At 36.0% G+C, this 24,429-nt stretch overlaps 1 protein-coding gene across 2 annotated transcripts in view; it reads right to left on the bottom strand.

Annotated features, from left to right (window-relative positions):
• The window catches only part of Hgf (hepatocyte growth factor), a 64,251-nt gene that overhangs the window by 6,516 nt on the left and 33,306 nt on the right, over positions 1–24,429 (bottom strand). For both annotated transcript variants that reach the window (XM_050139772.1, XM_050139773.1), the window contains exons 8-15: positions 20,014–20,188; positions 15,997–16,124; positions 11,912–12,014; positions 9,554–9,687; positions 4,614–4,652; positions 3,242–3,338; positions 1,542–1,616; positions 357–503 (exon numbers count right to left, since the gene is read on the bottom strand). In XM_050139772.1, the coding sequence (XP_049995729.1) occupies positions 357–503; positions 1,542–1,616; positions 3,242–3,338; positions 4,614–4,652; positions 9,554–9,687; positions 11,912–12,014; positions 15,997–16,124; positions 20,014–20,188 (898 nt within the window). The remainder of the gene's footprint in view (positions 1–356; positions 504–1,541; positions 1,617–3,241; positions 3,339–4,613; positions 4,653–9,553; positions 9,688–11,911; positions 12,015–15,996; positions 16,125–20,013; positions 20,189–24,429) is intronic.

The following is a 24,429-nucleotide window of genomic DNA, read 5'->3' as shown; positions in this document are numbered from 1 at the left end:
GACATGCCGTGACATATACAATATTAAGGAGATATTTACTAGCAATAGTCTCTAATAAATGTTCGCTGTGCAAAAAAAAATTACTCTGATTCTTTTCTGAGTCAAATGATTGTCATTAAGCTTCAGTATTAAGGTAGATAGAATATTGTGTGAAATTCTCCTACTGCTATATGAAAATCATATCACACCTCTTTCTAATAGAGGTCACATACATGCGCATGCACACATAAATGCATCCACATGATACATGAGATAATGATGACTCTACGTGAGAAAGAAAAAGAAACTCCGCTGAAAAGCAATGTTTCAGTAATTCGAGTTTCTGGGAAAATAGGAGAGTCTCTCTAGAACCTCACCGAGAAAGCTTCAGCAGCACCAGATCTGAGCCTTCCGGCCCCGAGACCAGCTGGGAAATGTTGAGGACCTGCTTGCGTTTCTCATCCCCTCTCCCGTGGACATCATGAATTCCAAGCCAGGCTTCGTAATCCTTCAAGTCTTTGTTTCTAGGTAGGAAATGAAATACAAACTATAGTGTCTAAGTATAGATCGATCATTATGAATTTCCCTTGTCGTTTTAACTTATAAGGATAAACACTACATTTAATTTTTAATCCAAAGTATAATACATAGCAACACATTTGTTAAGGGAGATCCCCCAAGCACCACAAATGTGTTGAAGCAGAGAAAAGTTTGAAGCTGCACAAATTCCAAGGCTACTCAGTTTCTAACATGTTGTATTACACTTGCTATATAGAAAGACACCTGTTACAAAATCTTCATGGTCTTTACAGGAATCATAATTTGCTTATAAACTTTGTTTCCTCTCAGCTGTATATATATTTGGCTTATCGCTAAGGTTGAAGATATTCATGGAAACCCAGTGGTATGACGAGAACTGAGAAGGAAGCTCTAAGTGCAGCCTCCTTATCTTTGCTGAGGTCATTGTCCTTGAAATTATCCCCACGCTGGTCCTCAAGCCAGATTTAAAAAAAAAAAATGCAGGGATTCAAGGAAGCCTGCTGGTCATCAGAAGTATCTCTCTAGAAATACCAAGTAAAAATGAGAAGTCGGAACATGGTGTTTTACATAATTCAGAGAAATAGTTTCCCCAAGTGAGACTAAGGTCAATCATGATTAAAAAAAAAATGTTAACTGAATGACCAGTAAACACTGAATGAGCACTAAATATGAAAGTATCAGTAAAGCCAAACTTTTATAATCAAATTTTAAAACAAAGGGCTGACAACATGATTCAGTGGGTAAACACACTTGCGGAATCTGATTGCAGAGAGGCACATGGCAGAAGGAGGGGGCTGACTCTCACGAGCTGACTTCTGACCTCAACATGCAAGCCATGTCAAGTACACACACACACACACACACACACACACACACACACACACACTATTTTTCATTTAAAGTAGACTAAATGGCTCCCTTTTTTCTGATAAATTTCTGTAAAATAAATGCTCAACATCAAAATCACAATAGAAGATATATTTAGATGCCTCAAATAAATGTTGATTTAAAAACCTTCTTACCTGGATGGAAAACATTGCCTTGCAGTAAGAACCCAACTTTCCTTTATCAGTGATCCTCCACAGATATGTTTATTTCTATGGAAAGAGAAAAGAACAAATAACATCTTTGTGAAAAACAAAACTTCCTGCCAATTAGTGAAAACCTATAACTTCGTATATCAAAACTAAATGAACTGTCAAGAAGAATAAGAGAAATCTCCTCGGAACAATACGCAGCAGTGCTTTTGTCTGAGGGCGGTGTTTGGTGAGTGTGGCATCCATAACTGTTTTCACACTGTGACTAAATTCTAGGGCATCAAGTTTACAATAGAAAAGTTGTCACTATATGCCAGTATATACTCCCAATGCATGCGTTTATGCTTATGACCACATATAATAATGCTGCAAATAAAGGATACTTTAAATGAATAAAACTGTAGAAGTGTTTAAAATTCAGCATTTGACGATGAAAATAATCATTTGAGATTTCATTAAACAGTTCTGAACAACCACACAATGGTAACGATGTTTCATCCTATTTTTTGCTTTTGCACTGTTTCGTTTCTCCCCTCCCATTATTTAGTAGTTTCAGGTTTTGCTTTTTGTGGGGGCCCTGGATATGCTAAAAGCATATCCTCAGAAAGTTTTCTACACGGAACTACCCCTGCAGCATCTCCATTCAGGTTTGAACTGATTAAAAAGCAACCGGATTTAGATAAATTTGCCAAGTGTAAGATCACTTACTATAGTTTTTCATTTATGAAAGCAAAATAATTGTTCAAGATAAATCATCTAGGAATTTTTAAATATTTGTACAGAAGAATAAGGACTAGTGCACTTATTTGATGATTTCGAAAATCTGTAAATCCATTTTTTTCTGGCAGAAATGTGGAAAGACTACGGCTCTTAGTCACAGTTCCAAGGAGCACAGCTGCCCGTGGCTTCAGCGCCGACACTCAGAACGCGCAGCTGAAGGGACAGTTATTTACGGCTTGCCACACAGGAGGATGACAGTAGATATTGAGCCTCAACTTCTATTCCCTTCAGTGTGTGTTTTGGAAAAATAACCAAACATCTGTGTTTACTAAGAACTTGGACTACTATACATAAGATTTGAACAATGTGAGTCAGATACTTCATTTTTTATGAGAATTCTAAACTTCTTTGTAACTTGCATATTGATTTTACATAGATCATACTAATGATTCTTAAGACCTTTGAGAAATAGACATTAAAATTCTATATCTAGCTGATGATAAAAATCAAAACCACCCAATTATTCTAATATGTTATTGATTTTTATAATAAAACCCTTTTAAATTGCTATTATTTATTTCAGTGATGTTGGAAACTAAAAATGTCATTTCTGTGATTGTGTATAATCATCTTAAAACATAAAGTATCCTAGATTTGAAAATTAATGTGTGGGCCATAGCTATCATGGTGACATTAAGGTACAAATAGGTCTTTTGTGTCATTTTCTTCCAGTTGATCAGAATCAGTGTCACATAGAATCAGTATTAATAAAAACTCTGCTAAAACTTACAAGGATTATCATGTGCATATATTATACAATCCATGGTAAGGGTGGATAAGGACACAAATCAGCTGTTGATCCCCAGATTAGTATCTTCTGTAGAGCACAGTCTTCTTGCAGTCTTAAGCTGAACCATGTTTTTGCAAGTTTTCAGACTATTAAGATTGTTATCATTAATAATTACCTGTATTTCAAACTAACCATCCATCCTACGTTTGTCCGTGTTGGGATGCCATTTACAACCCGCAGCTGTTTTGTTTTGGCACAGGATATGACAGGGTCTAAAAAATAAGACCACGTAGAGAACTTGGTCATGATATTACTCAGTACCTTTTATTTTTATTAAATTCTATGATAGCTAGGCAGATATAGTGTGGCTGCACTAAAAGAACATTTTGGAGAAAGGCCACAGTTGTTTATCAAGTCCATGATACGTACATCCCCCCCCCTTTTTTTTTTAGCAAACAACAAAATACTTGAATAACTTCTTTTGGGCTAAGAAGAGTGTGAAAAAATTAAAAACAAAACCAACAGCAGCAGGAGCAACAACAGCAAACCAAGTGCACACCTCCATGAAGCTCTTGTTCTCATGATGAAGTCACTCTCTCACGTGTCCCCATCTCTCACCTAACAGAAGCCCAGGGCTGGTAAAGAGCTTTAGGGCACGACAGACTGTAGATGCTATGGAACTGTCAAAACCTGGCCTCTTTGTTTCTGCCTTTAGTATTCTCGTGTCTCTTTGAGGGGGATGTGTATAAATGTGACCCACCGCATACTGAGTTCCTCAAATTAAAAGTATGTAAGTACATTTTTCAAAGTCATGTGCAGTTCTTTTGACTATTTCACATCTATAATCAGAACAGTCTAAATTTTAGAATAAAAGCAGATAGAGGTCAGAGAAATGATTTAGCAAGCCCAGCTCTTGCAGAGGAGATTGGTTCCCAACATCGACATCAGGTGGCTCAGCGCCAGCTTCAGGGCATGTGACACCATCAGCTCATTTCCTTGAGCTACTGCATCAAAGTGCCCATACCCCCTCACTGACACACATACATACATGTAGTTTAAAACAAAATGGAAAAACTACATTGACTTTAGATGGGATGTTCCTATAGTGCAAAATACTTTTCATATATACCAAAGATTTCTTCGTAACTTTTTTTTTTACCTTTATTCTATGAGGATAATAATGAAATTTTGGGGACTAATGAACCCTGGCTTTGAGCTGCCTTCCCCTTCTAGAACCTTCGAATTGAAGTTACTAGAAGCTGTGCCTAGCTTAGAGGATCAGAGGATGGGATTTTCACCTGTTGACCATTGACTGCAGTGTATTTAAGTCTATATGGTGTTAATAAAGAGGGGCTTTTGGCACAGTGATTGAAGGTCTGTATGTCGGTGTGTTTCTGTGTCTGTGTTCTCAACCTCTAGCCCCTTGCCCGAAGCTTGGGAACTGGGGTCTAGCACATAGAGTACAGACGGGGGCCACGGTGCATGGCCTGAAATCATTTGTGACAGACAGAAAGTCAATTATGTTTTGTGTTTTGAATACTACTCACGGTCCAAGTTGACAATTGTAGGTGTGGTATCTCCTTCACCTGTAGAAATGAATTATTATGATATATAATAATTTGTGTATACATATTCATTAATCTATATAAAATCAAACCACAACATTGAAATCTTTGTTGTAATTTCCTAAAATCACTGACATTTAATTTACTTAAAAATCAATAAGTTGCTAATAACATCAAAATGAATTATAAATATAATATAAAATTTCTGAATAATTCTGTCCTCTTTCCTGTCTAACATTGTGAGCATCTCCTCTTGTTACTACAGGATGTGAGAAATTCTTGTTTGCATCTCTCAAGGCTGCAAGTGTGTGTGGCCTTGTGACCTTTGACAGACTAGATTCCAAACAGTAGCTGGAGATGACCTCATTCTGCAAGGTATTCAGCACTATACCCAAGGCTTTTCCATATAGTACCATGCATGTTCATGATTGTTTGAGTGGGTACTTCATATAGACTGACTGTCTTTCAGTGCAATTGATCTGTTTGCATTTTTTTCTAAAAGCTACCTTTACTAATACTTGAATGAAGAGAATTGAAACTGTACGTGCTTGGTAAACCTATTCAAGAATTTAGAAAATAGAAATCAATGTCATCTCTGCAGAAATGGGGTAAATAATTATTTTTGTTGAGAGACTATGCCAAAAGTTAGATTTTCCAGATGTTTGGAAAAAGAAGAAGAAGAAGAAGAAGGAGGAGGAGGAGGAGGAGGAGGAGGAGGAGGAGGAGGAGGAGGAGGAGGAGGAGGAGGAGGAGGAGGAAAAGTATGGTAAAAAGAAAACACTAGACACCACACATAACTCTACCTGAACTCTCATGACTTAAACCTTTTCTGTGAACTCTCTACCAGGGTTTAATTGCTGCCTAAGAAAGGCTTAAAGGATGCGAGGACTTAGGAAGTACTTGAACAGCAATGAATGAGACACAAGACATTTCCTGAGTCTTAATGTCTTAACTTTTCAGAATTGATGGCATAGAGTTCAGCCAGGCACGGTTGAGACCCAGCTGGCCGTTAATCCCTGGAAATGCCCTGAGCTCAGATAATCCAGCAACAAAACAATAATGACACATAGACACCTTTGGAATGCAAATGCGATTGTTATTTATGAGAGTACTTGAGAGAATTATGCCCACTAGAGGGCTTTTATTTATGTTCACGTTCCAGGTTGAGGTATTATAGGTGGATAAAGATACAGCAAACATAAATTTAATCATTATTTTATGTGGGGTGTTCCCTGGGAGTCCGCTGAGGCCTAGGTTTTCAGTACATAATAGAAGCAAGCAGTGAGACCACTAACGCAGAAACGATGTTGGGTTTGCTACTCGAGTTAATGATTTGAAATGTTTGGGTAATTTGATATTCATCCCTTACCTTGTCATAACAAAGATTAAGGTACACACTCTATCCTAAATTCCACATTAAATATGATTAGTTTCACAAGTGGTTCTTTCATGGTTGTATCTTTATTTAGTTTGAAATATTTAAAGGAATCTTATATTTGATGTTCTAGTAATCTGTGGCCTAATAACAATTAAGAGTTATTTTGATTCCTCAAGTTCAGCATTCTCAAACTTAAAGATAAGCTGAAATGTCATGCACAACCAGACGGTGGGGACTGTAGTTTTCTGGGTATGTTTGAACATAGTAAGGTCTTTTGGTACATACTGTAAGAAAGACACTGAGAAACTATTCTCTGGATATTTCCGGCTCACTCTTGAACACTAACCACATGTCTTTTCCTTTGCCTACCTTCCTCTTCCTACCCCGCAACCCACATCTACTCAATGCAGACTGTATATTTTGTTTCCATGATTCCCTTAAATATGAAGGAACGCATTTTACAATCTTATCAATTACAGAAGTTTTACTTACAGAAGATTGGATGTGTGTGTGTGTGTGCTAGTGTGTGTGTGCCTCTCAGCAGCCCAGAAACATAGTATCGAGGACCTAACTGAAAACATGAAGAAACCTCATTTGCTGCAGTTTAATTTTGCAGCTATAATTCAAAACAGTATGTATATATCTGATGTCTCCACCCAAACAGCTATTTTCCCACCATTATTTATATATTAATGTGAATAAATATTTACAACATAATTATAGTGTTTTATAAGTTTTCTTTACTCCATACCATAAAACACTTCAGGTTGAAAGACAGAGTATAGATAATTTGTGCAACTTTCTTGTTATATAAGCATTTGTATACAATAGCAGCTTAACACACATTACAGAAGAATGAATAAATAAAATGTGTTTGTACTTACAGGTTCTATTCACCACAGCCCAGTAAAATTGCTATTTATATTATAGAATTTTTGCAAACACAGAGTATATATCATATATAGGATAATAACTTGACCTAGATAATTATAGAACCATAGTTTTTCTACTTCAAAAATCTGAGTTAAAATCAACTACTACACTCTCAACACCTAAGATTTACTTAAGCTACATTAAGAGAGAGTTTGTGTGTGTGCGTGCACAGAAATACACAAAACATCCAGCCATTTGTTTGTTATTGTTGAGTTGATAAGCTCCACACCACAATACATGGTAGATAATGTTCGGCAATTTTAAAGAACACAAATCTTCACATGTTTTGTGAGAGTGCAAAAATGATGAATATTGTCTCTGAGGTTAAATAAATAATAAGAGCTCAAATCTTCTAAAGATAAATTACATTAGCCTTTCAACAGGGAGAAAATATAAATAAATCCTGGCTATAAATACAAGTAGGAAAAATGACAGTGTAAAATATTTATTGAAATTAGTGTTCAGTACACACTTAAATAAAAGTGAGTTATTGGTGCGAGCATTTGATCCAACACCAGTAAGACCCTTGCATCTTTCATCAGTATTGTGCTGATTAGTGGTTTGCCTAGGTTAGTAGAATATCGTTTCTGATATCCTGAAAATCATGAGTGCTTCCTCCTTTAAGCATGCAAAGCAAGCCACAAGCCCTGAGTTCCTCTAGTCTAGACATTTGTCCTAGACTGAGCTAGACTTAACAGGGAAATTGCTATGATCTATTTGAAAGCCAGCGAATTTTTCTTTACCCTTCCATGACTGTATACTATATAAGCCTTTATTATTCTTAATCATAGAATGTTAGAGACACAGTAAAGTCATATGAATGTTCAGGAAAAGGAAAGATGGGGCAGTTATTAATAGGAGTGTGATAATGGGGCCTGTAAGCCTGAGATTTGATCCCCAGAACTGCAAAAAGATTAACAATATCAGTTTTTTAATTTAATAATACTATTTGTATTCTAATCTCTGGTAAAGTAGATTTGTTTGTTTTAGTGTTGAAACATGGAAGTTATCTTATTTGGGAAAACTTTTTAGGATATATGAAATCAATAATCAAGAACAATGGAGATAATTAGAAAAGATCAATTAACTTGAAAGATTATAACCAGAGGAATAAAAATGTGATAACAAAAATACAGCTTCCTTGCAAATATATGAGGAATTCACCCATTTTTATAACTAATTTCCCTGTTTCATGAAACGAGATTGCATTTCCAGGTCCCTGAAGAAAAATTCTCTCTTTAACCCAACATTATTTTTTGCTAAAACTATAGGTGTATTTGCATAACATTTTTTCAAGATGACATTGTTTCTTCAATGCAATGGTTTGTTTTTAATGTTATGTTGATGTGTATGTATATGTATACATGACTCTGCTCAGGAATTGGTTCTCTCCATGAGATCTGGTGACTGAACTTCGGCCATCAAACTTGCTATAAACACAGAGCTGTTGAAAGATTAGAAAAACACTCTCTTACCACCTGTTTTCTGACTTGGGGATTTCACTCAATAAGGTATGTGCAATATATTTCTGTTTCAGTGCGTGTGTGAGTGTGTGTGCACGTGCACACATATTTCATTTGTGAGGATCCGTTTTGGTGGTAAGACACTGTACGTGTCTGAAAGTGTTTCTTAGATTCAGGAGTAGTGGGGAAAATGTTTCCGGCCACCTAGTAAATAGCAAAAAGGGAACTAAGTGTCCTACAACTACACAAAACAGCCTCCTTGAAAGTGTTTGTAGTGCAATCGTGTATGTATTATTGTTACTTTTGATACATTTGTCTGAATTGGCTTCCAGACAGGCTTTCCCACTACACAAAGCAGTGCAGTGGGATGGTAGTGTTGTCTGCACGCTCACTAATCCTAAGTACTGTCAAGCAATTTTATCATTTATTATCTGATATTAAGAAATGATTTCTCATAAAGTTTAAGTCCTTTTTCTTGCTGGTTTTAATTCCTTTTCATTTATTTGTTAATTATATTTATTGTAAAAGGCTGGTTTTGTCATTTTCTCCTGAGTTCTTGCATTTTTAGTTATTGATGTATATCATTAAATATGAGCTCTATGGCACACAGATTTTATAAAGTATATCGAATGATACTTTAATCCTATTACTTTTACATGAATACTTTTTAAAAAGTTATCTTTCACTTAGAAAAGAAGAGCTTAATCTCCATTTGTTTTAGTATTTTGCTAAAGATTTTGGGTCCCACAGACTTTGAAGAAAGTTTACTAAGAGTTCTGCTGTTATCCAGAGAATCATGAGGTAATGTCGGTGCTAGGATGAAGCTTTTCAGTTTACTGGTTTTTTTTTTTTCTTCCAAGTAGGAATTATGTCAGCACATAAACACTATAAAAATAAGCACAATGGCTTCTTTTCTATAAGAGAAGTGATAATAGGGGTCAAGGAAGAAAGGAACAAGTAAGAAAAGGGGAGAGGAAGGAAGGAGAGGGGACAGGCTGTTGGCTGTGTGCATTGCTCCTGAGGAACTTCTTTTTTCGAATCATCTGTAGAGTCCTACATCATTGTAAGCCCTGATTGAGGAGCTGTTTCAGTGGAGATGCAGTACATTTGAAATATTTCAAGTGAGAAAGAGCATGACATGTACTTACAACGGGAAATGGGGCAATAATCCCAAGGAATAAGAGGATTCCCCGTGTAGCACCAAGGTCCATGGGCATCATCGTCAGGATTGCGGCAATAATTCTTGTTCAACTTGCTCGCATCTGGCTCCCAGAAAATATGACTATAAAAACAAACCAGACATTAGGAAGTGACTCTTCCAGCCAAGAGAAGCAAAATGTTACAAGAAGATCTGATCTTCACACACCTCTTTCATTACGTAGTCAACAGAAGCTTTGGCAGCTGCCCTCATGGCTTGGAAACACATTTTCAGTTTAAAAGTTTAGGGAATACGGAATAAAGCTCCATACTTCATACATACAAAATTGTGAGAGATTTGGGGACCTTGAGTCCCCTTGATGCAAAATAACAACTTTATGCATAAAATTAGAGAAGCACTATCTAAAAGCAAAGCAGGTAGATACTGAAGATTAAATTATAAAATACATAGAAAATACAAGTTACTGTAAAATGCTCTTCCTCTTCCACATGTGGATGCATCTTCTCTAGCAACAGAATTGTCACAATGAATGAGAAAAGTTTTCATAAATTGCCAGCTTAATTCTAAATTTTCCTTGGCCTAATACTAGTAAGTTAGAGTTTTCTGGCAAAAAGCTAAGTAACAAATTTTTCCAACTTATAGATGAACTTTTTGAAATAAAAAAGGTGCTGTTCTATAAGGCTATGGTCATTTTTATAAGTTTAAGTTTGTGTTTTCATTTGCCTCAGAAATATTAATTAAAAGGAGTCCTACACAGTGACTTCTGATCAAGTCATTAAAAATTGTAGATAAACATTTTCTGTTATTAATTACTATTATTTTTAAGTATAATTAAACACAATTTAAAATACAAATGGCAAGCTCTTGCACACAGAAACGTGGAGCACCTTTCCAGGTGCAGGTTCACCTTCTAGACTAATCAGAGTACAGTGCACTTCCCGTCTGCTTGATTGTAGTGTTATTTATATACCACCGAATGAACACTGCAAGGGAGGCTCTAAGACAATGCTATACTTATTACGTGTAGGGACACCAAGAATCCAGGAGAAAATTAATTATTGTAAACCACATGACTTGTGAATAGCAGAGGTGGTATTGGAACCAAACACTGTTCTGAGAGCCAACTATTATTGTCTACCTCATCTTTGAGTAGTTCATTCTTAAGCCAGAATGCTACAGTGAAACTCAGTAATTCACCAATTTCCTTCACAATGTCTTGAAGTGACTTTTAATTGGTCCCCCCCCCCATTAAAGCTAACGTCAGTGAAATAAGAATGGTTAGCAACCGATGTATTGGTGCACACCTGTGCTCTCATAAGTTTCAAAACTGAGTCATAAATGATTATGACTCTAAAAACAGCTTGGATTACATAATGGCACACTGACTAAAACGTATATATCCTATTCCTATTTACTTGTGAAGTCAATTAATTTAAAAAATATAAACCATGGTAGCATCCAATTTAGAAAAAATGTTACATTTAAAATACAACCTGAATTAATGTGATTCAATTTCTCTGAGTGCTTGGTTTTTTATACACACATAGAAATATCTTTCATATAATAATGTGATGATAAAATACCACAAAATGACGTAAGAAGCTATGTGACAAGCATTTAATAAACTATTGTAATTTTTTATTCTGGTGTATATAGTCTGAGGAATTTACTAACAGTCTGTTTTAAGCAACAGCTATGTGCAAGTTTTCTTTATGGTTTCACAAGTGCTAATACTGTTTCTAGTTCTATGTGGATGCTACCATCTTTAATAAAATATCCATCATAAGTATATACAGTTCTTCAAAAATATGAATATTTTCTTAAGTTACAAGACTATTTATGTAGTGACTTTAAAGTTTTATTCACTATGGCTACTATGGAAAATCTGTCTCTATAAATTCTCTTAAAGTGAATATTTAATATAAATATGCATATAAAATCACTTATACATTTATGTCACAAACCACTATTATTCTTAATTTTACTAGCACTATCACCCTTGACCTGCCAACTATACTCTCTTGTTGAGTTATGTAATTCTTTTGTCACTGTGACTCCATGAAATTTGGAGTTGAACTACATATCTACATTTTCTTTTCCCCCATAGTATCTGTTATATTTCAAATACAATATTAAGTTTTCAACAAATACATACTAGTTTGATTACATATTTAAAAATTTTCTATAGACAAAGAACAAGGGTATGGGTCATATAGACAAAATCCATCTGTTGTTTATATTGGCTCTCTCTATTAAGAAGAGAGGGAAATCACTGTGTATATAGTTGAATATACATAATTACTACTATCATCAAATTTTGTAAGTAGGAAGAAAGAAGTCTATGTACCGGTGTAAATCCTCCATATTCTTGTCCCACATTGAGCATGTAAGTCCAGACCTTGTTTTGGATAAGTTGCCCATGTAATTTTTCCCATTGCCGCGATAACAATCTAGGCATAAAATACACAGGACTCAATACTTTCAAAACATTCACACATTGTAAGCATGTTAAGCCATCAAAATCAACACAATAATAAAAACACAAGCTAACATCTGTGGAAATTAATGAGAAATATTCCAGAATAAAATATCTCTAGTCTCAGTCCAGTTTTGATTCCAAAATTGTAAATGTTCATATCAGTTTGAACACCCCAAATAATAACACCTCTCACATAAAAAAATCAAAAAGGAGGCTCCTTATTACACCAAAGAAATAAAAAGTTTTAAGTGATCTTTGTAATTCCCAGAATTTTCTTTAGAAATGTTTCATTGTGCAGAAAATTGCATACAAACATTTGTACAAAAATAACATAATAAAATTCTATTCCAGTGAGTTACTTGTGTTTAGATTTGGGTTTCTCGTGATGTTGACATCCTGAGTCACTCAGGACAGCTGTTGCACAAATGGTTTCAGTCTCAGTCACTACGAGAGCAAGTTGAAGAAGACAGGAATAATGTCCAGGCGATAGCCTGTGCTCTTCCGAGTGTGACATCCTCAGCACGTGACGTCAGTTTGGCGCATCATTGCTGATGTAGCCGGTCACTTGGTTAAGTGATGGAAAGGAAAAACTTCTCTTTGCACGAAACAGTAACAGCAGATCCTACATCTGCCAGGCTTTAAAATGAGTAACCATCCTATTTCCAAACAAAATTTCCCCAAACGCTGAGGCATATGATGATGGGTTTTCGTGAGTCAGGTTTAATGTGTTGCTCATAGAAAGGTTATTTTTCTATTCCTAGTAATTCTTCTCTCCATCTGCCTCTTCTACTTATTATTAATAGAATTAGTGGTATGCATAGAGACTTGTACATTCCATTTATATTCAAGGAATATATACATATATCTCACACATATATACACAACATATATTTCTCATATATATATATATATACATGTGAGTTATATGCGCATTACATGATATGTATGTATATGTGTGTGTATTTTTATCCCCCATTAGATTAGATTAGAATTTTCTATGAACAATCATATGTATATAATTAGTATGTACGTGTTATCTTTAATAGGTAACAAATACATATATACCAAAGAAATACATCAAAATTAATTACTTTATTATTTATTGACTGAAAATTCTTTTTGTATACCGAGTCTCTATTTCTATATCTAGGACTGTGTGAAACTGACTCAGATGAGAAGTGGTCTGGTCTTCCACATCACGCTTCTTTCTCCATGAGATGATGGAGAGAATTTCCACAAAAATTTAACTATTTGTGCTTCCCAATTGCCTGTTCTGGTAGCCACTTCTCTCCTTAGGCAAATGCTATTTTTTTAACTTTTCTTCTTCTTCCTAATTGCATAGCAGACTGTTGGCGAATTTTTTTTAATTTTTTTAAAGACAGGCTTTCTCTGTAACAGTAGCTGTTCTGGAACTAGCTTTTGTTAAGTTTTAAATCTTTCAATTTATTCATTGAGTCTATATTTTTCTGAGGTGTATTTTTGTATGCTTTTTCTATGATAATTTTCTTTCTTTTGGTTTCATTCATCTCAACTCTTTTAGTATAGAATATTATATATTATATATTCTGATGATTAAATATATAAAACTCTATCTTCATAACCTAGCAGATACTGGTGCAACAAGATATTAATGGAATTATATATATTTTTTTACTTTCTGTTATTGTCCAACCGGAAAATGTTTTCAACTTACTCATCTACAGATAAAACTTATACTTGTTATTAATTACCCAAAAGGACAAGAGTAACATCAGTTTATATGAGTATATGCATATATATAGATTGCCTTACATGTGTGTGCATATATGTGTATGTAAAGAAAGAGAAAGGAATTTGCAATATATAGTGGCATGTAATAAAGATTTGTGTTAAGATTATAGAATGTAGACTTGTAATAATGAGTAGATGATATATGATAGATTATAGATATAAAGGAATAGATGATAGAAGATAGATGATAGATAGATAGATAGATAGATAGATAGATAGATAGATAGATAGATAGATAAATAGGCATAGCTTCTGATGTAGCAATTGAATGCTGAATTGGCTGACAATATTTCCTGAATAGTGGCTGTGTGCTTTCTTCATAGCATGTGGCTGACAAAGTCTAGCAGACTCTTGTATTAGGTAAAATATATTAATACATAATAAGTTTTTAAATAATCAAGGAGAGAAAAGATGGGAAAGTATAAAGGTTGTTAGGAGAGTCTAATTCAAGCTCACTTGTACTAGTTGAATAATTTGAGCAAATTTCTTTAGTCATTAAAGTAAACTTTTGATCTTTATTAAATATATTCATTAGATAAGCACTATTATCTATTTAATCATCAAATAAAATATCCATATATTCTGATCCCTGATTCTTTAGTAGATGGCCATGTGTGTGAGAACATCTCAAAATGCACCAGAAGTTCTCCAAACAGCTGTCTGTGTCCTTCTTCTTCTACCAGGATTTCACAAACCGTCTCAGTGAATGAGACAGGAAGGCTAAAGACTCAGCTGATAGCTAATGTCCCTTAATTATTAGCTTTAACTTTATTTCCAGCTGACCTTTAAGCATGGCAAATGGTGAAATGGATGGAAAGGAGCCCCTCCCTCTCTCTGCCTACAGACTGTGGTCAGAGCTGCTCCTGAACACTGACCCTGGAGGAAATGTTGAAGAACAAAAGTACATAGGGGCAATGAGCTGAAGAAATGGAGCTGGAGGTAGGCTTGGATTTTCATGACAACGGCCATGACTTTTAAGTTTACGTGAACTTATATGATCATTAAGAATATAATTTTCAGAGCCGGGCAGTGGTGGCGCACGCCTTTAATCCCAGCACTTGGGAGGCAGAGGCAGGCGGATCTCTGTGAGTTCGAGACCAGCCTGGTCTACAAGAGCTAGTTCCAGGACAGGCTCCAAAACCACAGAGAAACCCTGTCTCGAAAAAACCAAAAAAAAAAAAAAAGGAAAAAAAGAATATAATTTATATAATTTTCAATTTATTGTACACCAACACGTGTATAGAGAACATCATTATTCACCAGTGACCAGTTATTTCCACAGAGTGAACTTCAATCCATCTACTACTGCGCCTTGAATCAGCTGTCTTAAGGTACCTATGATTCCCAGTCAAAGACATTTTCCTTACACCGTGCTATGAGGTCATCTTCGCTAAGACCCAGGTCCCAGGCACTTCCTTGTGCAGGATCTACTGAGACACTGTTTCTTTGGCCCGCCTATCTGAAACTCTGAGAATTCTCTTTCCATAAGGCATCCGATGCGATCCAGCTGAAGCTCCACTCAGATTGCCTAACTTCTCAGCCTCCTTTATCAGTCCTGAGAGCCCCTGCAAGGCAAACGCCATTTACCCTATTGTCTTTAGAATCTCATTTGCTGGCCCATCTCCTCATGAGGCCACAGCCAGAGTGACAGAATGGATTTCCTATTAAACTTTTGAACTACTTGCATTTACATTTTCCTAGAATGTTCTTTTCATGTACGGATGGGAGGCATAGATCTCTGTCCTCCTAACCGTCCTTAAATTCCCCTATCCTTTACACAGAAGAGCCACCCAAACCTTGGAAACATAAGAGATCAACACCCTCACTTTTCACTTGCAGCTCATTTTCTCTCTGGCATCTGGGCACAAATTTACATAATAACCCACTAGCATTTCATGCTTCTGCCTACTAGAAAGCAGTTCTCCAGAGCCAGACATTTAGTTTTGGGTACTGGTACTGATTTTATAATTCCTTAATAACCACATAATCCCTTAAATAACAGCTAACTAAATACATGAGTAAATAAATATTGAAGGAATTAGTGAAGAAATGGATATATAAAACACACCATTCCTGTTCAACGATCTTCCTTGCGAGCCTCGAGCAGTTCAACACGAAATGTTTCCTTCTAGGCATTTCCCCTGGTTTTAATCATGCGCTTACTACAAAACGTCAGCTATTACCTTGTCCACTTGACACATCACACTTGGGAATTTGCGAGCAGTAGCCAACTCGGATGTTTGGGTCAGTGGTAAAACACCACGGTGATTCAGCCCCATCTGGATTGCGGCAATAATTTTCTCTAAGGTCCCTGTGGAGAGGAAGCATGTTAAGGTAAGTCTCCTCACAAAGTTCTCACCACTACATTTCCCGGATCCCAGATGTATGCCTGGCTTGATTAGAACAGTGATAATAACTTGGAACTCTGTATGCACCACACACACCAGGGCTGTTAAACAAACACTGTCCTCCAAACCTCAGGGTTCTTCATGCAGCTGCCTGAGGGACTAGAGAGACAGCAACGCTCAGTTATCTCCACTGAGTAGCAAAGTTTGACTCCCACTATATATATTTAATATATGTAACAAATTTATTAATGATGGGGAAACTCATCATTCTCTTTGTAGAAGAAAACTTACTAATAGCTGCTTCTCATTTAAAATGGAATTTGAAACTATGCAAAGTTTTAATAAAATCAAATGGCTTCTTTTTTCCCCCTTGATTTATGTATTTATTTGATACATGTAGTTTGGTGCGTAGATTTCCTCTAATCAAAAAGTTTTTCTCAGGGGGCTGGAGAGATGGCTCAGCGGTTAAGAGCACTGACTGCTCTTCTAGTGGTCCTGAGTTCAATTCCCAGCAACCACATGGTGGCTCACAACCATCCTTAATGAGATCTGGTGCCCTCTTCTGGCCTGCAGGGATACATATGGGCAGAACACTGTATACATAATAAATAAATCTAAAAACAAAATAAAATAATTATTAAAAAAAACATTTAAAAAAAGTTTTTCTCAGTTTAGAGAGGTTACTTATTATCTTTATAGATATAGCTAAGCAATTAAGACTCAATTATAATGCATGTCCCTAACAGTAGAGTAAGTTGTCCATGTAGGTCATGTATATCTTTCATCACTGTTTTAATTAGAAACGTAGAGTCCCCTAGCCTAAGATATCTATTAAAGTTCTTTAGATTTCAACTTATATTACCGGTATTTTTATCTGCTTATTGTGGCGCTGTTTGCAGTTACCCTACAAGCATAAAATCACCATCCATGTTTTTATTTCTTTTGATAAGGTTTATATTGAACAAAACATGGATGCATGCATGTACAATCTTCTAGATAGGATTGCAATTATGTCAGCACAATTAAGAGTTTTTCAATCTCATTAATATCCAAATGAAATCCAAGAAACAGACAAAGTTGTGAGGCATAAGCTTGCATTTAGTCAGAAAACTAATGAGTAAATCTGTTGCACGATAATGCTCTTGTACACTGGAAAGTTTTGTCACTCATATTGGCTTAAAAAATGCTGATTGGCCAGTTGTCAAGCAGGAAATATAGATAGGGTGACCAGACTAGGGGAATTCTGGAAAGAGGAAACGCAGAGATGCAGTTGACAGCCAAATGCACAGGAAGCAAGATGAGAATGCCTTACTGAGAAAAGCTACCAAGCGACATGGCTCAAAATAGACAAGAATTATGGGTTAATATTTAAGTTGCAAGAGTTGTGGTTAGTAATAAGCCTGAGTAATAGACCAAACCATTTATAATTAATATAAGCTTCTGTGTGTTTTTTTGGGAGTGAATGGCTGAGGGACTGGGTAAAACAGAAACTTCTGTCTACATAAATCTATCTTGTCAAACTCAACCTTGACAGAAACTCATTTCTTACTATATATTTTAAATTTAATAAAATTATAATTGCATCATTTCTTCATTACCTTTCCCCACTATACTTTTTTCTTTTTATTTCTTTTCTTTCATATATTACATAAACTGCAGTTTACCCTCTTTCTTGCCTGCCAGTCCCTCCACCTGTCTCTCTTCTTCCCCAGACCTATTCCTCCTTCTTTTCTTTCAGAAAGGGCCAGACCTATTCCTCCTTCTTTTCTTTCAGAAAGGGCAGGCCTCCCATGGATATCAACAAAGCATGATATAACAAGTTGCAATAAGAGTAGGCACATCACCTCCTTTTAAAGTTGGATGAAGCAACTGAATAAGAAGAAAAGAGCAACAAAAATTGGCAAAAGAGTCAGAGAGAGCCCCAACTCCCACTGTTAGGAGTTCCACAATACCAAGAGACACAATTGTAACACATTCACAGAGGTCCTATGATGTGGGAGGTCCTTCTGTCTGTGTGTTGCTTTTCTTGGTTAATGAATAAAGAAACTGCCTTGGCCTGTTTATAGGGCAGAACATAGGTAGGCGGGTAAACTGAACAAGTTACTGGGAGGAAGAAGGGCAGAGTCAGAGAGACACCATGGGGCCACTGCCTGATTCAGACATGCTTTGCCAGTAAGCCACTGCCATGTGGTGATATACAGATTAATAGAAATGGGTTAAATTAATATAAGAGTTAGCCAGTAAGAAGCTAGAGCTAATAGACCAAGCAGTAACTTAAATAATAAGTTTCTGTGTGATTATTTTTGCTGTAAGCTAGCTGGATGGCTGGGAAGAACAAGAGGCCCCCCTCCTCCAACAGTCCTAGTCAGACCCATACAGGGTCCCTGATTGTTGGATTAGTCTCTGCGATCCCCTATGAGCCCTGGATAGTAGATTCTGTGGGCCATTTTCTTGTTGACAAAACTCAATAAAGTGTCAGAGAAGATGACCAGTGTCTAGTCACACCATGGGAAGGGATCAACCCATTCCCCAAACTCCTACAATTATCAAATTCATCACTGGAAAACATGAATAATTTTTTCCTTTAAAATATCATAAATATCATTACATTTTAAACTTTATATATATAAAGTATTTATATATGAAACATTTTACATTTAATTCACACAAGTTTACAATACTAAATATATAACTGCTCAGTTAAATTATCTTGCACTTTTGATTCAAAGCAAGATAATTAAGTGAATCTAAAATTGCAAAAGCCTTCATGGGCCTAGTTTTAGAACCAGCCCCCCAAATTGCCAGCTTAGCCTAGAATAGATCCAAGCAGATATAGAGAGCTGCCCAAATTGCCTCTATATTTTGATGTGTTTAATCGAGGAGTTATTTACAATTCCTGTAGTGAATTGATTACTATATAATTCATGTGTACTCATCATAAATAGCATAGCTCAGTTACAGTATTATATGTATGGGAGCAAATCCTGTTTAACAGAAGCAGAGACATCTAAGCAATATTCCTGTTTCTGCTAGACTGGAAAGGGTAAATGGGAAACCAATATTGTGAGCGTTCAAATATTGTGTCACATTTTAGTAACATTATAGTGGCCCAGATTCTGGAGAGGCATTTATGCCAGGTTACTTTAGTCAAATAAGTTTAGTAAAAGAGGAAAATTTAAACTCCTGTAAGATACAGAATTTAACTCTTGATGGTTCAGCTTCAAGTAAGCAGTTTACAACCCAAATTTCTATAACCATCCTCTTCTTAGATAAAAAGGTAACCTGGTGTTTTCATATGCTTAATAGCTAGTATTATTCTTAATTTATATTATATATTTACTTATTCTGACATTTTAAATTAAAATATAATTATATCACGTCTCGTCTACCCATCTTTCCAGATACTCTTCTGTGCTCTCTCTCCAATCCCTCCCCATGTCACCTCCCAACACTCAAATCAACGGCCTCTTTTTCTTCTACTATTATTGTTATATATGGGCAAATATAAATACGAACTGCTTAATCCATTTTTATTGTTTGTGTGCACCTGGTTTCAGGGCTGACCATTTTGTATTGGGTACTCAGTCAGGGGTCAGGGGGCTCATCCATGGATAAGGTTAATTACCCCCTCAGCAGTCATGGACTGTAGTTTCTCTGTCTAGGAAGGGGCCACGTGAGATTCTCCCCCGCCCCCTGTTTAATTGAAGCCTGAAAAGAATAGCCCCCATTTTTCTCTTACGTAGACCTAGGCCATCAAATTATGAGGGCTGCTAATACAAACATGAGCAGACCCCATCTGGCCCATTTCCCTGGGAACCACTGAAGTTTGCGGCATTTCCAAAATCGACTCACTTGCACTTGAAGTTCTCAGGGGTTACATCATGCTGGTGAGGGTACTGAGAATCCCAGCGCTGGCAGGGAATTCCATTCCAAATGGTATTGGTGGTTCCCCTGTAACCTTCTCCTTGGCCTTGGACACATTCAGTTGTTTCCAGAGGGACAGCTGTATCATTCACAGAACTGTGAGCTGTTGGTGCAAAAAAAAAAAAATGAGCTTAAAGAAAACCTTTCTTTCATCATGCCCGTCACCCTTGCCACTGCCCACTGCATGTGGTACTAGGGATTTTTTTTTAATCATTCTAAAGTTTAGATGAAAATTAAATGAAGTAAGAAATCGACCTAACATATTACTGTTTCCTTTCCAGTTTTTCTTACATTTCAACCCTAATTTAATTTTTTTCATGAAGAGTACCATAAAGATATCGACTTCCATATATCTCTGTAATATACATGCTGAAATCAGTTCCTTCCGAAATGAATAGTGTCATTCTGACAGTCAAGTTTCTTCAATATACAAAAACTCAACAATTTAATCATCATCAACTTTCTTTTATATGGTAAACATGGAAGTTAATACAGTATTCTTTTCAACTGAATTTTGGGGATTTACAAAACACAGTTTTCCAACTATCATGCATCATTGTGTGTGTGTGTGTGTGTGTGTGTGTGTGTGTGTGTGTGTAGACATGATGCTCTTACTGTGTAAAAAGAATCATGAAATTTATTTTACCATAAACAAGAGTCATTCTTTCCGTGTTGAATGTACTATCCACTGAGTATAACTGGGGGCATTTTTGGAGTTGAGTGTGAGGGTGTTCACAAGGATCTGGGCCCTCAGAAGACTGAGGGGAAGACGGAGGTTTGAGACCAGCCTGGACTATGCTCACACCCTTCCTCAAAACAAAGCACCAAGGAAAATGCATAAAGCTTTGATTGGTTTGTTATAATCAGAAGTAAACACCCCAGGTATCTTTGTGACAGATGATCATGCAGCAATCTCTGGATAAGGACCAAGTTTGGATGGAACCATATCAGACTGTTCAGATTGAAGTGAATTTCTCTGTGGCTTTACACTCTAGAACTAGATGTAGGGTCACCTCTACAAATACAGAATGGTCTCTACGTGCTGTCTATATGCAACAGTATAAAATTAGTAAAACAACTTCTTCTCTACATTTATTTCTCTTTTACATGTAGGCAAATGCTTCATTTCATTAAGTTCTCTGAGCTATGTCCATGTAAGTTTATCATTGTTCTATAAAGTTTTGTAAATACAAACAGTGATAATAACAGTTACACAAAACACCACTTCTCCTGGACAAAAATATAGGATTTGTGGAAGGTGGGCCTCAGTATACCTGTGGCCATGATTATTTTAATCGAGGTGGGAAACCCCACACATGAGTGGCATGGTTCTGTGGGTACTGGATGCAGAGAAGGGACTGAGGAACCCTCATCCTACTTCCTGCTTTCTGACGCAGATGTGACATGAGCCAGCACATCGAGCTTTGCCACCTTAACATCCCCCCATGCGGACTGTGACTTTAAACTGTGAGTCAGAATAAACTAGGCTGCCTTTGTCGGGGTGTAATCTCACAGCAACAGGAAAAGAAGCTGAAACGACAGGTTCCCCTAATTTCTCTTCAAACTTATCAAAATAATAACTTTGCTCTAATTCAATGACAGTAATCAATATTTCTTGTATCTCCTTTAGGAAATAGTACTGCAGTTCAGAAATGCCCTAATTTATAAAGAAATGAAGATAAAAATGTTTGGTGATTGAACTCTATATGGCTGTTTGATAGCATTGTATAAAATAACAGTGTTACTAGTGATAGATAGAAAGGTGATGCATAGATGGATGACTAGATAAAGGATAGGTGACAACTTCATAAATAATAAAAAATTATCATTCTATTAAATGACTTGGATAGAAGTTTGTACTGAGAACTTGATTTTGATATTAACTAAAATGTTTTGCAAAATAAGATGGATTTCATAGTCCCTGGTAAAACTATATTTCATCAAAGTTAGTTCTATCAAGTTAGATAATATAGAATCAAGTAATTGGAGGAGACTCAATGTGGATGTCTTGGAATGAAAATAACTCTAAGATAAGCAGACCTTGTACTAATACATTGCACATCTTATTATGAATATCTTACTATTCTATTATAGGAATAAGGACAAAAACATGTATTGAAGAATCCATACTTCATCCTCCATTGCTATGGTTTGGTTATGGCCATTTCCTCTGGGTTTTTGAAATCTGGTTGCCATTGATTGTATTGATTTTGGTAGCTGGGGACTTTTAGAGCAATCAAGTCATCAAGTGACATTCACCCTTCCTTAAAAGACTGGATTCCTGTTTACTGGTGACTAGCACTGTCCTTGCTATGTTGCTCCTGTGCACCACAGCTCAGTCTCCCTGGACATCAGTCAGTGCTACATTGACTACACGAGGATTGATACTTTCCCTGAGAAAACAGCTCAAACTTTATTTCAAAGAAATGAATATGCTCTGTCTTGACAGATACTAACAAAAGAAGGAAAAATTAAAGGGTAATGTAGTCAGACATAACTGGGAATTTGGCCATTACCTGATGATGTAATACCTTAATATGTTACAAGGTTCTGAAGACTGTTTTCTCTACTGTGTGAAGCTTCTTTTAATCAGAAAAAAAGATGCCAGAGGGATATCTGGAAGCAGTACATTCTGCCTCAGCTCCCTATTCATTTTCAATATGACCTTAAATATTAAATTTAAGACCTGTGAGAGCTGTAATCTGAAATACTACATAGAGATTTCAGTTCAAAGATGAGTTGAAATGCGCTCGGTGAGAAGATTATTAAGATAAGTAAAGAAGACTGTAACTTATTAGGAAATCAGTCTCTGGCAAAAGCAATGGGTGGTTGTGGGCAATAACATAATTATCAGAAAAACTTGAGGAGAAAATAAACTTAAAATACCAATAGAAAATAAATAAGTTCAATGAGTGAGCACATTTTTAAATTTCAGGAAAACCAACAGTAGAAAAATTGTGACTCTAATAAAACCAAAGAGAAAAAGAACCTGAAGTTGGATGGATAGGAAAGCGAGGAGTCACAGAGGAGTTTGCAGTGGGGAAGAATAGGTCCAAAATGTATTGCAAGAAAAAGACTAATTAAAAGAAAGAAAATCAATAGTCTAATGATTATTAGATTAGGCACATATCTCACTAATGTTTACCACTGTAATGTCAGAGTCAAGTTGAGAAGCCTGTGTTGCTAGAGTTGACTTTATCACAGGTGAAGTGGTTTCCAACAGGAGTTGATGGAATAACATTCCACTTTTAAATGTAATTATAAGATGCTCATCCCTTGAACTGTTAAGCTGACTGTTCATTTCAGCTTCCATTCACATTTCTAACTACTACATTGGTTTATGTCATTATTAGGATGATGATGATTATTATTCTCATCATAAGTATCGTGTGTGATGTTTTGGTTTTTTAGCACAGGAATGGCTTTCTTTTCAGCCTCCTAAATGGGATTACAGACATAAACCACCATGCCTATCACTTCAGGAGGATATTTTTACAGATTTTGATGGAAAATGATGTTCAAAAGTCAATATTCACTAAAAATAACAACAAAACACATTAGTATATTACTATAAAGGTAAAGTTATGAGGATTCAGTCACTAAAATACCTTGCTCACAAGCTTGAGCTCTTGAATTCAAATCTGCAGCATCCACATAAAAGCCGAGTCTGCCCATGGGTACTGGAACCCAGCACAGTTTGTGGGATTGCTGGGGACAGGCAGATCCCTGGGTAGACAGTCTAGCCAAATCAGTGGGTTACCAGTCAGAGACCCTGTCTCAACAACTAAAGAGAGAAAACCATGCTTTGAAACTCCGGTCACCACAACACACACATAGATGCAGATGTATTTGCATACACACGTGCACATGTGCACATACTCATACATACATATGCCACAAATACACAAACAGAGGGTTTGTATTGCATAAAATATTCTAATTTAGTTCAGAAAACAAAGATTTTAATAATTGAAATTATAAAATGCCCAGATGTAAGAAATTAATATTTGAAATAATTGAAATATTTGAAAAATCAATATTGTGTCAATAAATATTATGTTTCATTAAGCTTCCTAAAGGTGAAAAATAAGTAAGCAATGATCATCATTTTTACCTATTAGTTTAATGAGCATCTATAACCTTATAGGATCTTAAATACCTTAGTTTTTATTTTTCCTTATTTTAATTTATTGGAAATATATCATAGTTTTAGCCACAAATAAACGATACTGAATTCAGGGTTAGTACATCTCACATTCCGCTGCTAGAAGCGCCCCCATCAAGAACGACATAACTCTACAGTGCATACAGTAAATAATTTGGATGAATGAAGATATGTTAGTA

Source organism: Alexandromys fortis, unplaced genomic scaffold (assembly GCF_014885135.2).
Source record: "Alexandromys fortis isolate MF-2015 unplaced genomic scaffold, M_Fortis_MF-2015_v1.1 scaffold_38, whole genome shotgun sequence".
Lineage (NCBI taxonomy): Eukaryota > Metazoa > Chordata > Mammalia > Rodentia > Cricetidae > Alexandromys > Alexandromys fortis.
This window is presented reverse-complemented; position numbering and strand designations above follow the sequence as displayed.